Genomic DNA, 14,583 nt, shown 5'->3' on the forward strand with positions numbered 1-14,583 from the left:
GTCAGTACTCTTGCGCCTCATTTTCTCAGGGAGCAATCATTCAAACTACATAAATTCCTTATCATAGATTATAGAAGAGCTCTGCAGCTCACAGCTATGAGACTTCTTTGTACATTAAATATGTCTTTCATTTTCAGCTTCTAACATGACTGGAAAAAATTCTGAACTTGCTTTAATTCCTTCTAAGCTGTGAGGATGACTATTAGTGGTTATACTGGTTCGAACCCTAGAAGAAAAACACATCATCCTGGCTACTGAGTCTTGCTGGGTGAACTTTCGTATTTGTGTCCTGTGTTGATTCCAGTTCCATGGCTGTTTTGTGAAGCGTATCTACATCCTGCCTCAAAGACTTGGATGAGTGTAACACCCACCTATGAAAACTTTAATATTTGATGTGATTTAAATGTGGATTCTGCATACAAACTTTCTTTTGTATTACACGGAGATTTTCTAGTAGCCAACCTGGCTTTTGGTTGATAAGAATGTACACAAGACATCCAATTAAATGTTCTTCTAAGTAATTGTTGGTCTGTATCTTTAGGAAAATGAATGAGAGTCATATCCAATATAAAATCCAAATGCTTTGGAGCTGGAGACATGGCTCAGTGGTTAAGAGCACTTGCTGTTATTTCAAAGGACCCATGTTCAGTTCCCAGCACCTGTGGCAGTTGGTTCACAACCATTTGAGCTCACAACTCCAGCTCCTGAGGAATCTGCTACGTCCAAGGATACCTGCACCTAAGTGAACACCATACATAACTAAAAATGATCAAAATAAATCTTAACAAAACAAATAAAAGATTTAAAGAAACATTCAAAAAAGTCTACCACACTTTTAACCTTCCAAATCAAGTAATATTCTTCTGAATCTAAGAAAAAACACACTGATTATTTTTGTACTATTGAATAAAAGGTTGTTTCTGATACCTACGTTAGGAATACAAGATAGTCATGAGCTTATTAAAACCTATGGCAACAGCTTACTCATTTCATTGAAGAGCCTTTTCCTTTAGTTACTATTTGCTCCTAGTATGTCAAACAGTATTTGCTGAGACGTGCACTTTATGTGTCTGACATATAATTCCATTCAGTGTAATTTCAGACTAAAGAGAATTGAATATAATCTCCCATACTGAGGTTCACAACAAATGCTAGGAATATTAAGATTTATGTGTGTCTATGTGTGTGTGCATTTACACAAAGAGTTCAGGTGAGAGAACTATGCCCCCGAAACTATACTTATAAGAGATTTTGAGCTGCTTGATATCAGTGCTGGGAAGTGAACTCAGGCCCTTTTCAAGACCAAGAAGTAGTCTGAACCATTGAGACTTCTTTCCAATGCCAAGAACAGAGATCTTGACTAGGGATAGAGATGTTAAAAGGACTAGCTCTGAGAGTTACTAAAATAAACAAATCAATTCAAGCTGCTTTTAAATATCTGATAAATACACCTATCAACATAACATGGTTAAAGTATTATTAAGAGACTATTATTATGATTTATAAACTTATATTCAAAATTTAATAAACAGGCCAGGTATAATTCTGAAAAATAATTGATGTGGGAGTATAAAAGGTGGAAGCCAGAAACTCAGTTGAAATTTAAGTGAAAAGATCAAAAATAATTTTTGATTAAAAAGTCATAGTAAAGGTCAGAGACATCCCATGAGAATGGGCTGGATGAATTCTGCTTCCTATGTCTCTCAGGTAGACAGGATGATTAATGAATCAGTCTTGAAAGCTACACCACTACTATGGGTTGCTGCTCTAAACATGCATGAGCACAGTGAAGTTTAGAAAGGTCATGAAGCTCATGCTATCAAGACAACAAAGTGTAGGGTCTTTCCATTCTGCACAGTAGATGTTAGCCAGAGAGGATAATGGGGAATCAGAACCAAATCCTTTATCTGCGAGAGCAAGAAAATAGAATCAACCCAAGGAAACTCAGCAAAAAATAAAGAATATGTCACCAATTCCTATAATAAAATAAAAATTAGCATGTAAGATATACATTGCTAATTTATAGAAATGTTTTAGTTATCAACGTAGATAAATGAATTTTACATCAAACTATTTTTAGTTTTAAAATGTTTTCCTTCTTGATCTATACATTGTGACTATGAACGAACTGACAAGTGACACAATCCCTCCAGAGAAATAACTATCAAATTATTTTGATCATTATACTAATGGTTGCATAACTCTTACATATCATAAAAGATACAGTATGAATGATTAAAAGTTACATCAATATTTACCTTTAGTAGAAGAGTTATATTTTTCTTGTTCTTCAATGAATTAAATGCACATAATGATGGAAACAAAAGAAAGAAATCAGCAAATTTATAGTTAGACATGGAAATGTGAATTAAGAAAATGGCATGAATACTAAAATGCATAACACATAAGGTGACATGGTAAACTGCATGATAAACCATGGGGAAGTTTTACATATGGCATTGAAATTAATTCAAAAATGAAAACAGCAATTCAAAGATTTAAACAAAACAAAAATATCGGGAAAATAACTTGCTTGATATTCCAAATGCATATGCTACAATACATTTTCTTGACTTTTAAGAACTGTAGAGTTTGGCAACAATTTTACTAAAACATTTAAACCCACCACTGTCTCACATGATTGAAAGCGTACTTAATGTACATAGAAACTTTAATTGTATAATTGTCATTTCCTAGGATTTGAAATTCCATGTGATCAATCCCTTTTCCTCTATTGAGTAGAAAGTATATAACCTATGGCATGGAAACACTTCGGTAGCATTTCTGTGTGAAATATATACATATATACATACATATATATATATGTATCTTTTCTTTTGTCCTCAAATTTATAGTAAATACCTCAAGACAAAATTACTAACAATTTTTACAGATTTCATATATTAGATATTTCATAAAACTAGACTTCCCTCTTTGCTGTTCTATCATTTACTGAAAAACAACCGGCTGTCCCATGGGAAGGGAGGTGTCAGGATGGTGTCATGTGTTAGCAGTACATGTGATGTCTACACAGACCCACAGGCTTGCCTTTGACTTCATGACTGATCTTTACATGCTTCATTAAGAGGCCTCAATGAAGCAGAACTACCTGACCTGTTCAGAAAAATCACATGTTTAAACCATCACTCACAGCTGCCCTCATCCTTACACTACGTAAAATGGTACTATATTACATTCAATACTGTCATGTAATCAAAAAATTTCAAGGAACTCTCTACTTTCAATTTTTACATATTAAGAATAGAGTATACACTATATTTTAATCTGTATTTATGTCAAATATGTACCATAATAATCTATTTTTCTGGATGCCTACTTTTATATACCCAGATTTTACATATTGTGTTCATAGTTAAATTTTTAAGGGAAATTTTAAAATAATTTTCAAATACTCAATAAATGTATTTTTTAAAATGACAGTCTTTACAAATGGAAAATCTGTTTATAGTACATAAGATACAATAAATACCACTGATAAAAATTTTTAAAATATCCATCAAATCAAATTATCTTTGTAGTCACCATAAAACAGTAATATAGATAATTATATACAGAAAATGTATTAATAAATTAATTTATGATTATATCAAGATATTGTATCTTTGTCTAGGAAACTAATCCATGGAAAGTGCTTTGCTCTTACCAATCAGTTGTTTATTAACTGAATTACTTTTAAAAACATTAGGTCAGCCCTTTCTAAGAGATTAAACAAGAAAAAAAAGTCAAGTGAGCTTAAGCAGTCACAAATAAATTTCAGCTGATATTAATTCCCACATGAAATTTGTTAGACAGCAGTCTAACAAATTCATCAAAAAGGAAATTAATGACATACTTATATCACCTTTAGAACAGTGAAATTCATCATAAATAAAATGCATTAAGTATTGTCTAGCCCATGATCAAATCATTTCAGAAACCCATTAGGGACAAATGTATCGCGTGAACTGTTCAGTATGAAAACACCCTTAAGAAGATGGCAAGAGACACGGCTACCATTTACTACAAGCCCCTAGGCATGTGCCAATGTCATGAAGTGCACCTCAGAATGCTTAGATTACATAGTACATGATGACTGTCCCATTTTCAGGCTTGTCTATATCAGAATCTTCAACGACAAACTGTGTTTACTAAAGTATTTGCCATAATTAATATCACAGTAATTCCAGCAGGGTTATTCCCACTCCTCCCATTCTTCCCACCTCAATCCAATCCTTACACATGGTTGTTTTCTTTGAAAGACAGCTGTGAATATGAATATCATAAAGAGTAGATATTAACAATGGGACATAAATTTTAAAAATAAACAGGCAGTCCAATTGACCTTGCAGAAAGATTACTATAGTGCCGCATGGAGTGTTTTACTTGCAACTTGAGGAAATGCAAAGAATTTCAGAAACACATGACTTGCTGAGTTTCATTTTGACCAGCAACACTGGATTTGTAGCCAAGCATCCAAATTTACAGTTTGTTCAGTTGTGCAACAAGAGTTCTTGAATAATTTAAAACGCCATCATCTATTTTTTAAAAAATAAATCAAACTTTTGACATAAGCATTGTTAGTATAAGTATCATTCAAATAACATCATTTTCCCTCAATCATCTCAAAACATTTCATGAAAAAAAAAAACGCCTATTAGAAATGTGGATTCTACCATCGAAATCTGGTATTTTGGAAAGAATTTTCATCAAGACTGCATTTTGCTAATTGACTAAATGTATACATTTACCTCATCCTTGACCACTAAAGCATGCTGTACCCACAAGAAGCATCACTTTAAAGACACAAATCTGTCTGTTCGTATAGCTTTTATAGTACCCTTTGCAGTATTGAGTTAGTAAGTCAACACCACTTATTCACGCTAACGTTCCTATTATCAAGTATTTTGCATGGTCAAACAGGCCACTTCGATCCCTGAAGCCATGCAATCTGTGGAGAAATGCAAGTTTATACCAGCAGCAACTAACAGTGTTGGAGAAGTACTCAGGAAGCAAACTATCAGGCTATTTCAAGGGGATACAGAGTGGCAGTGGATGTTTTACTATGTTCATTGTTCTTGAACCACAGCCCTGAACTAGAAAAAATTTAAGTAATGCGTTTAGTCACTGCTAATATATGCATTAGAAAATACTAATGTCATTGACCTACTAAGAAACGGATCAGGAGAAATAGTATTTTAGTCCAATATTTCAAACATTTAATACATATCCTTTAATCTTGGTTTCTACTGTTAGAACAAATCTCCCCTTCCCCAAACACATACATTCTTTTAGGAAAACAACCCATGCATATTTAATGTAAGAAACCCAGACAATGTGGCTCATAGCAAAATGATAAATACATGTTCTGAGTAATTTTTACCACCAAACTATTTAAAACTCAAGATATGGCTAATGAAGTTAAAATGGAGAACACTCAATGATTTTATTTAACTTTAATTTTAAAAAAAATAATGTAACCCCTTTTTCAGCACATAAAATAACAGACAGTTCTGAGGTTTTCAGAATGCATATCACCTAGTTTTATGACTTTGCAAAAATATTCAGAACTCCACCCACTCTTAAGCATTCATCTAAATTCACTCACTCACTCACTCACTCACTCACTCACTCACTCACTCACTCACTCGCAAACGCTGAGTGCTCTGTGGCATGGACCACTGAAACCAAGTGCTGCTAAAATTCTAAGAAACTTAATGTTTAGAATTAGAGAGTTGTGTTTGGCCAAAACCGTGTCATTTCATAAAAGGGAGTGGCAAGAGGAGAAGTTTATCAACTCCAGGTGTTTGGACAAAGATCTCTTTTTTTGGATACCTTGTTCTATACTGCCGCTTCGAACTGGCACCTGTGGAAGCTGTCTTCCCCGGCGACTGCTGAAGGATGTGTCTGCTGGCGGAGACCGCGTAGGGCTTCCTTGTCGGTGCGTTCTGTAGGTAAACAGCAAAGGGCGCGTGAAATTCCAATACAGTCTGGCAAAGCATTTTTGCCTTTTTCCAGTCACTACTAAAACAGGCAGAAAACATCTAACTGGGTTATTGGAAGCCAAATCCAATAGTGTACATGACACACGTAAAAGGGCTATGTACATGAGGCTGAAGGAGGCATGTACACATTCTACAGAATGGATTCTTGAATTAAGCAGAATGTGATTGACTTTCTCTGAGGCGTGCTTTCTTAAAGACATCCAGTGTGTTAGTACCATGACAGAACTGACCACAGCCTCTGGATCTTAAACTATATAAACATGTATGTAAAGAATTACATGTCTGGCATGTTGCCAGACAGCTGCAACTAAACTCACACACACTTTAGACTCATGTATAATAGTAAGTTCTCGATGCACAGCCAGATGTTAGTTACCAAGAAGTTGTGCATTCTTTCTCAATAGAAATGAGCAAGGAACCTTGAAAAGGATTTCAAATGACCTTGGACACATGCTACAGGATATCCTAATGTGAGGATTAACGTTGGGAATGAGAATATGAGAGGCATGCAGATACTCATTCCCACCCAGATAAAGCTGACCTCCTCTACCTGCTGGCATTCGCTTTGTAACTGAGGATGTTTTAAACACTATATGGCTCTATAAACACATATAGAAGGTTACTTTATAAAATTCTCTGATGCTCTAATAAACAAATACATATTTAATTGTGAGTAAACTCCTCATGAAGCGTTTCACATGGTAAAGTATATATGATATGCCACGGACAGATGAAAGGACAGAACACAGCCAGGTTTAGTTGTCGATGGCAGCGAACTGGCAGGAACTGGAGAACTCTGCCAGCACAGTGAAGATAGATGCCAGTGCGAGAGGATGTGGGTGAGGACCGGGTCACAAGAAAAGAGTAGGAACCATGGTGTCATAATGATGTCATAATGAGTATAAGCTTCGAGTGCTCAGGAAGGAACAACACCACACCAACACCCGGCAGCAGGACACGAATGCTGGGAGGGACACTGAATAGCAACCTTGTCAGGAGCGGAGAAGGTGGCGCCGAGCCTCCAGGGGCAAGGTGGTGCATAGAACACAGGGCTCTGACACTAGAGCGCTCGCTCGACCGCGAGCGAGTGGGATGCTTTCCCCTAACGACTGCTTGATCAGCTGCTCTTGGGATTGCGTATCCCCTTCTAGAAAGGCATGATGGGAGAACCCTAAAACATTAGTGCCAAAAGAGATCTTCAGTCAGCAGGTTTCATTAACTTCATTCCAACACAGTCGTCCAAGGAAAACCTGGATACTCTTAAAGTGAGTTCTAAAGTACAAGAGAAACACTCGTCCCACAGTTATTGAGATGGAAATGTCACTGTTATCCAAGCATCTCTGTGTTATAAAGGGCCAACCTAAGTTGCCCTAATATCATCAAATTCTCGTGAACCCTCCAGAATCAAAGAATTCAGTCTTTTTCTTTGGGTAGGGATGGGGTTATTGAACTCTATGTCCAGTGTGCCAAAATTGGAGAATAGAAAACAGGGACAAAAATAAAGATTTCTTGATTGAATGAGTGTTTGAAATTAGAATGATGAATACTGCGGTATCTCCATGATATTCTATAAGAATGTGAAATCTAAACGTATGTACGCTTTTACAATGTTCATAGTTCTACAGTACAAGAAGTCTATGGTAAATAGAAAACTAAAAGAGCATGCTTCTTCACCTTAATCCAACACTAAGAAATAAAAATAAAGCTTGAACAGTACTTAATTTATACACCTAATTATGCACAAATGGTAAATGTGTGTGTAAAACAGGTTCTCTTAGATGTGACAATATCTGAAAATGTCTTTGTGAATATAGCAATAGTTATCTTCATATGGTATTCAAGACAATTATGAAACAATTTTCTAAAATAAATACTGAAAATTAAATAGAAACATATACATACATGTGCATGTCTCCATTAAACAGATGAATGCTTTTGATCCTTTTATCATGTTAGTATTATTTTAATTAAATGATCATTAATATTCCTGTTATGCATCAGGAATTGTTTGACACAATCTCATTCTTTCATAGCAATCATAGGAAATGTGTTTAGTGTCTCCAAGTGTGAGAATAACACATATTGGTCACCCAACATGTACTTATGAAGACTTTACCCCATTAGCTCAATACTCCTTCTGCTGAGTAAAATATTCTTTACAACAAGCCTGATTTTTGCTTTTAGCTATGTCTTTCATTTCAGAACAGTGAAAAAGAAAATATCAGTTTTCAGAGAACAAGAAAGTGCACCTTACACTTGGAATAACAGTACATTTTATCCTCTTGAGCTGCAGATTACGGCTTTATTAGATATTGAGTTCTACCTCACCTGTCATTGCCACTTAGAACCAAAAAAGGATCTGCTGACATTCTACACATTAAAATAGTTCACCTATTCTAACTGACTTGCTCATGAGTTTAACTAGACCAAACTGAGATGGGAAGAATTTCTATGACATGTTTCCAAAGCAAAACAATGTTTAATTTACGCTTTATAAGTCAATACTATGAGAATCAGATTGTTCAAAATATACGTATTGGTTGTGCTTTGAAATTTTAATTGTACAATTTCCACATAAGCAATGGAGTGTCTTCTGGGCACTACAATTTTATGATAATCTTACTTTATCCCTTGGTGAAATGTCTAACTCCATAAGAACAACCTGAGTGTGACTTTAGATAAGAATAATTAGGGTGGACTTTATGTTTCAGCCAATAATATGAAAATGCTATAACAACATTTTCAGAAGTCGTGAATGGATTTAGGGTGAACACTTTACTGCTTTAAAATATGTGACTTGGAGAGCCATGTTTGAGCTGGAAGGAGGTTGGCAGAATCTGAAAAGAGCCCAAAATGTTCAATATTTTTCACAAAAACCTTGTTTTCTTTTTCCTTTACACAAAATAACTTTTCATTGTCCCATCAGCATAAAAGTTCTTGCTACATGTCAATCACGGAGTACAGTTCAGAGGATGAGTACAGTCACTCAGAGCAAGAGAGGGATGTGGTCACTGAGTTCCAGGAGGGTGAACTTGTAAAGAGTTGAACACAGTTTTGCAGAGAAGAGGCAATGGAATTAAGAATGGTTTGTTTAGACAAATGGAAAAAAGAGACCTGGTCAAGAATTTCAAGGTACAAAAGTATAGAGATGAGAGAATCAAGGCTGTTGAGCCTTGGTCATTTTAATAGAATGGGATATAATAGAAAGAAAGGAGGTTAAAAGAATGGGAGAGCCTTAGAATGAACGTGTTAGAGAAGGAAACCAAGAATGGATGGAATAAAAAAGAAACAAGATCTAAGAAACAATGAGATAAGAGTAATATCTTTAATGTTAATATGGTGACAGCTACATGCTAAGCTCTGAAAGTGTGTGTGCATTTACATGGATATGTATGTGCATGTATCTGGGAACTTTTGTGCTGTAAGCCTTTGATGTATAATTACTACTGTTTTATAAATACAACTGAGGCTCATTCATAACTTGCACAAAGACAATGAGAGAAAAATGCTAGAGACAGGAGCTGCACAGGTTTGCCGAGAACCAACAGGGACCTTCTTTTCTGACAGGTGATAGGTGTGTGCAATTTCTTCTTGACTTTTTTCTGAATACCTGAACCTAAGGATTCAACATGCTAGATGGAAATTTTACTGATGACAATATTTACTGTAACAGGACTTGTTTTAATACCGAGGGACCAAACAAAAAAAAATATTCCAACAATATACAGATATACATCTAAAAACTGAATGATTTAGTATGGCTTAAAAGAATCATGGTCTCAAAGTTTACAGGATAAAAATGTATGCAAATGACATTTAATAAGTCTGCTTTGTATAATCTGCCATGGGTATACACATACACGTATGCAGTAGCTCACCTGTGCAAGTGTGCATCTAAATATGTACTTCTGGGTTAAATCGCAGTCTGACTTCCTTCACTGAACTCCACTGTGTTAAGCTGAACTAAATGCACTTCACTGCAAAACCCTAGCTCTTTAGCCAGACAGTTCTAGTTTTTCAGATGTTCCCAGCTGAAGCTCTAAACTAAGGTTTTGGTATTTCTGTATTTTAATGACCTGCTGAAGAGGTGAAAATATACATAGCATTTGAGTTCCAAAATGGTTTCTTCTGTGATAGCCTTTTCAGGCCTATAAGGCTCTTTCTCATTGCTCCAACCCATAGCACACTTGTAGGCAATTCTAAATGACAAGCAATACTCCCAACAGGCAAAACTCAGGATATAGTACCAATAATAACAACAACAACAACAACAATAATAATAATAACAATCGGGCTGCTCTCAACTGAACTCGCATGGAGGTGAAAAGTGAAATTTTATTTTATTAAATCATTCTCTTTGGCTCTTTGCTGATTTTCCATTTTGTCATATTCCAACTTGTTAGCTTTTCTATTTATCTTATTTCATTTTAGTATTATTCCTTAATTGCCTGGCTGTTTTCTAATAAAGGAAAGAAAGGGTATGCATTTGGATGGCAGAGACTATGGGGAGAAACTGGGAGGAATGGGAAGGAAAAAGCTTAATCAGACTGTGATGTATGAAAAAAAAATCTCTTATATAAAAGAAAAAAAGAGAGGATGAGAGGATAAAGCCATGCTCAGAGTGGTGGGAAGCAGAAGACAGAGTTAGCTGTACCTACTTTCCACCCCTAACAGGTCACAGTATATTTCACAAGGTTTTCTTGTTAGACTCTTCCACCCAATGGCGTGTTTGCTTCAGATAAACTTAAAACCACAATAAATTCACAGCAACATGTTTCAGATAACTGCATAACAGGTTTCTGTGTATGGTTATTAGCCTCTAAAGGTCAAGGGTCAATTTCCAATTTGGGGGTATTGCCAAGTGGTAGAACATTTGTTTTCCTAACAATGACATGCCCTTGGGTTACACTAGAAGCAGTTAGAAGGAAGCAAAGGAGGGAGGAAGAAGAGAGGAGGAAAGAGGGAGGAGGAAGAGAAGAAAGGAGAAAAAAGGAGGGGAAAGGTGTAGAAAAAGAGCCAATGCACTAGGGATAAATACTGGTGCATGAACTGACTCTTTGGAGCCTATTCCCTATGCAGGAATACCTGCTCAGCTTAGATACAGTGGGGAGGGCCTTGGTCCTGCCTTAAGTGATTACAGACTTGTTTGACTCCCAGTGGGAAATTTTACCTTCTCTGAGGAGTGTATGGGGGATGAGGTGGGGAGAAGGTGGAGGGAGGGAGAGCGGGAGAAGAGAAGGGAGAGAGAACTGGGTTGATGTGTAAAGTAAGACTGTTAAAAAAAATCAATGCACAAAACATTCACATTGTGAACTACTTAACCTTAACTACAGGTTAGCTCAGAGCTCCAGCAGTAACTGCCATCAGTGTGACTTAGAGCACACAGGGCAACTCCCTTGTACCAAGCATTCAACAGTTTCCTTAAAAGTTAGTCATATAACTTAGATTTCCATAAAAATCAGTCAAGGATGTTAATCACTAACAAAGAAATCCACACATATCAGAGGCCAGTGTTTTCGGCTAAGCTAAGACTGAAGGCTGGAACAGCATGCATGCCTTGCTAACAACAACCTGTAGTCTTTAATGCAACCATTTCTGCCTCGCAGTCCAATTACTGTTTTGTTCCTTTTCTTCTTTTGATACTTTTTGAGTCCCTCTCTGTAGGAGGAGCAGTGGGCTGCATTCCTGCTGCCCAGCTCCCGGCTGCCTTGCTAGCTTATGCCCCGAAATAACAACACACAAATTGTATTCTTTTTTTTTTTTTTTTTTTCGAGACAGGGTTTCTCTGTAGTTTTGTGCCCATCCCGGAACCAGCTCTTGTAGACCAGGCTGGCCTCGAACTCCCAGAGATCCGCCTGCCTCTGACTCCCGAGTGCTGGGATTAAAGGCATGCGCCACCACCACCCGGCACAAATTGTATTCTTTTAAACACTGCCTGGCCCATTATATCTAGCCTCTTCTTGGCTAACTCTCATATCTTGCTTAACCCATTTTTAATAATCTGTGTAGCAACCATGTGGGTGCTAGGAATTAAAGCCAGTACCTCTGGAAGAACAGTCAGTGCTAATAACTTCTCAGTCATGTCTCTATCCCCCCGCAAAACTGTTTCCAAATGGATCTATATTTCTGAAACTGAAAATACCAGTCTTAAAATCTCAAGAAGTCTACAGTTCAAATTTTAGTTTCCTTTTTTTTCTTGTCCTCTGATTTCCATTCTCCATTCAAGAATATGTACTTAAATTAAAAAAATTATTTACTAGTTTCATATGTTTTCTTATATTTTCCCATTTCAAATTTATATGAAGTTTTACCTATTGATTTAGTTCAGTAAGGCTGGTGTGTTGAATATTTTCAAATTCCAAATGCTCTATTCATACCTCTGTTTTCACTATGCCTGAAATACATCTGATATTGAACATACCCATTCACCTGTTTCCATTCATGCTTTTAAGGATCTTCTGTCTAACGGCCAACTATTTGCTATGTACATTACTATGACTTTCTAGGTGTTTCTGTGGATGTGTCAAAAGAAGTGTCAATCTGTTTTACCTAAAGTCACACAACACATTTAAAACTGGAGAAACTGAAAATCATCAATAATTCCTTAGATTTTTCTTTACATGAACACAGCAAATAAGTACAGCTACAAAAAACAACAAGAATCATAGATTACACCCTTGTAGAAAATGAAACTTTTTAAAAAATATTATTCAAATATCTAACAGACACTCAAATTGTCCACACTTTCCCAGTTATGATTCACTAGAAGCGTTTAATGTGATCACAGAAGGAAAACATCCAAGTTCTAACACATGTGTGAAAATGAGCAAGTGTCTAGACCTCCACAGATATGAAATTGATCATGAAGAAAAACCATGTTTGCTTGTCCCTTAACACCTACTATTTAAGAGCAGCCGACACAGTGACATTGTCTTTCTCTTCAGCCACTTTCCTCACATAGCTGTTGGTTCATTTTCATGACACACGTCAAGCATCACAGTTTGTGTCCGTACCCTGGAATGTTAAGGGAGAGGCAGGGCACTCCCAGGTCTACGTAAAAGGAAGGCGGCACAGCACAACAACAAGCCTACCTGTCTGCATCAGAGGCTGTGCATTTCCTAGTCTGTTTGGGGATGCTAGATCTTTCAGACTTTCTGGAGTGCCTGTGGGAATGAAATGTTAAAGAAATACAAAATAGATGATGAATAGAGCTACACAGTCACATCCAACAATGAAAAAGAAAAACAAGGCATGAACAATGACAACTTAGCTTACCTAAATGGTTCTGTCAGTCAACACTTTCACAATTAAAAAAAAATTAACAAATAAATCAAATATTGAAATCAGAAAGGATGCTGGGTGGAAGACACAGTGGCAGATGGGAGACAGGAGAAGCTGACACCACTTAGTTTAAGTGAGTACATCTACAGCAATGATCTGGTGTAGACCCTTACTCAGCGACTTTACTTCCGCCAATGAATAAAACAAAGCGTGATGAAATCTAGGATGATAAGTGCTACAATGGTAATGATTTGGTGCTGAAACACCACACAGGGGCTAAGTGAGCATTTATTTTGAGACTCTGTGCTCTAGAGGATATTTTCCACCACCAAAGTATGAAAAACATGAAAGACGTCAACAGAAGTGAAGACATTTAAACCAATCATGAAAATTGCTTTCTAATCAATAATAAAAATGTCTAGGTATGTAGGGAGAGATACGAAAGCTAGCTACACCTGCTATAACAGAATAAAACCTCTAATTTTACTTCCAGGAAGCACATAACACTTAACTTCTGGAAATTAAGATATCATTTTCTCCTAAAAGCAATGTTCATAGAGAAAGTGAGAGTGAAAGAGATATTCCTTAATGTAAGTTACATATACTTATTTAGCCTAAATGCCTGAACTACTATGTGAACAAAATCACTAAAATGTATGGGCATTCATAATGCATATCTGTATATAAAACTTATGATAGCTCTGTATTTAAGGTGTAAACATGATAAAATGTGTGTATAAATGTTAGGCACATATATCTAAATGGCTATTACAATTGAATAAGTCAAACATGATTTCACATAGTTACTCATAGCACTACATATTTTACACAAATAATATAAAGCATCAAGGCATACAAACACATACATTTCAAAAACTGTAAGAATGTGTACTTTTGTGTTATCACTGAATCTTCTATAATTTATGCCTATTGCATTATCAAAGTCCTACCTTCAGAAACTGTTGAAGGATGTATTTTTTCTTACTTAGAATTCCAGACATCTTAATTAAGTGCCCCCTGGACACTAGAAACCCACAGGAAAGCCCCAGGCATTCTCTCTCAAATGTACACACTTCCTTACTCATTTCTCCACACTCTTCCACCTCTACAGCTGTATTCAAACAATTTTACTTCTCTAACACAGGTGCGTGTTCTTCAGCTGGAGGAACATACAGCACATGCCTGAATCTAGGGGAGGCAGTTGTCGTGTTAACTAGGCACTAATGCTTGTTTCTGAAATAAAGGACATGCCCGAGGCCACAACACAGATTGAAGTGAAGGGTAGGGAAGGGAGAGGTGA

The 14,583-nt window shown here is 36.3% G+C and overlaps 1 protein-coding gene across 32 annotated transcripts in view; it reads right to left on the bottom strand.

Annotated features, from left to right (window-relative positions):
- The window catches only part of Rims1 (regulating synaptic membrane exocytosis 1), a 454,154-nt gene that overhangs the window by 93,145 nt on the left and 346,426 nt on the right, over nucleotides 1-14,583 (bottom strand). For 14 of the 32 annotated variants that reach the window (XM_057794819.1, XM_057794794.1, XM_057794818.1 and 11 more), the window contains 3 exons: nucleotides 13,094-13,165; nucleotides 6,991-7,173; nucleotides 5,833-5,945 (listed from right to left, as the gene is read on the bottom strand). In XM_057794819.1, the coding sequence (XP_057650802.1) occupies nucleotides 5,833-5,945; nucleotides 6,991-7,173; nucleotides 13,094-13,165 (368 nt within the window). Of the gene's footprint in view, nucleotides 1-2,258; nucleotides 2,278-5,832; nucleotides 5,946-6,990; nucleotides 7,174-13,093; nucleotides 13,166-14,583 lie in introns of those variants that run through there. The other 18 variants (XM_057794810.1, XM_057794801.1, XM_057794809.1 and 15 more) reach the window with 4 other exon arrangements.

Source organism: Chionomys nivalis, chromosome 19, assembly GCF_950005125.1.
Source record: "Chionomys nivalis chromosome 19, mChiNiv1.1, whole genome shotgun sequence".
Taxonomy (NCBI): domain Eukaryota; kingdom Metazoa; phylum Chordata; class Mammalia; order Rodentia; family Cricetidae; genus Chionomys; species Chionomys nivalis.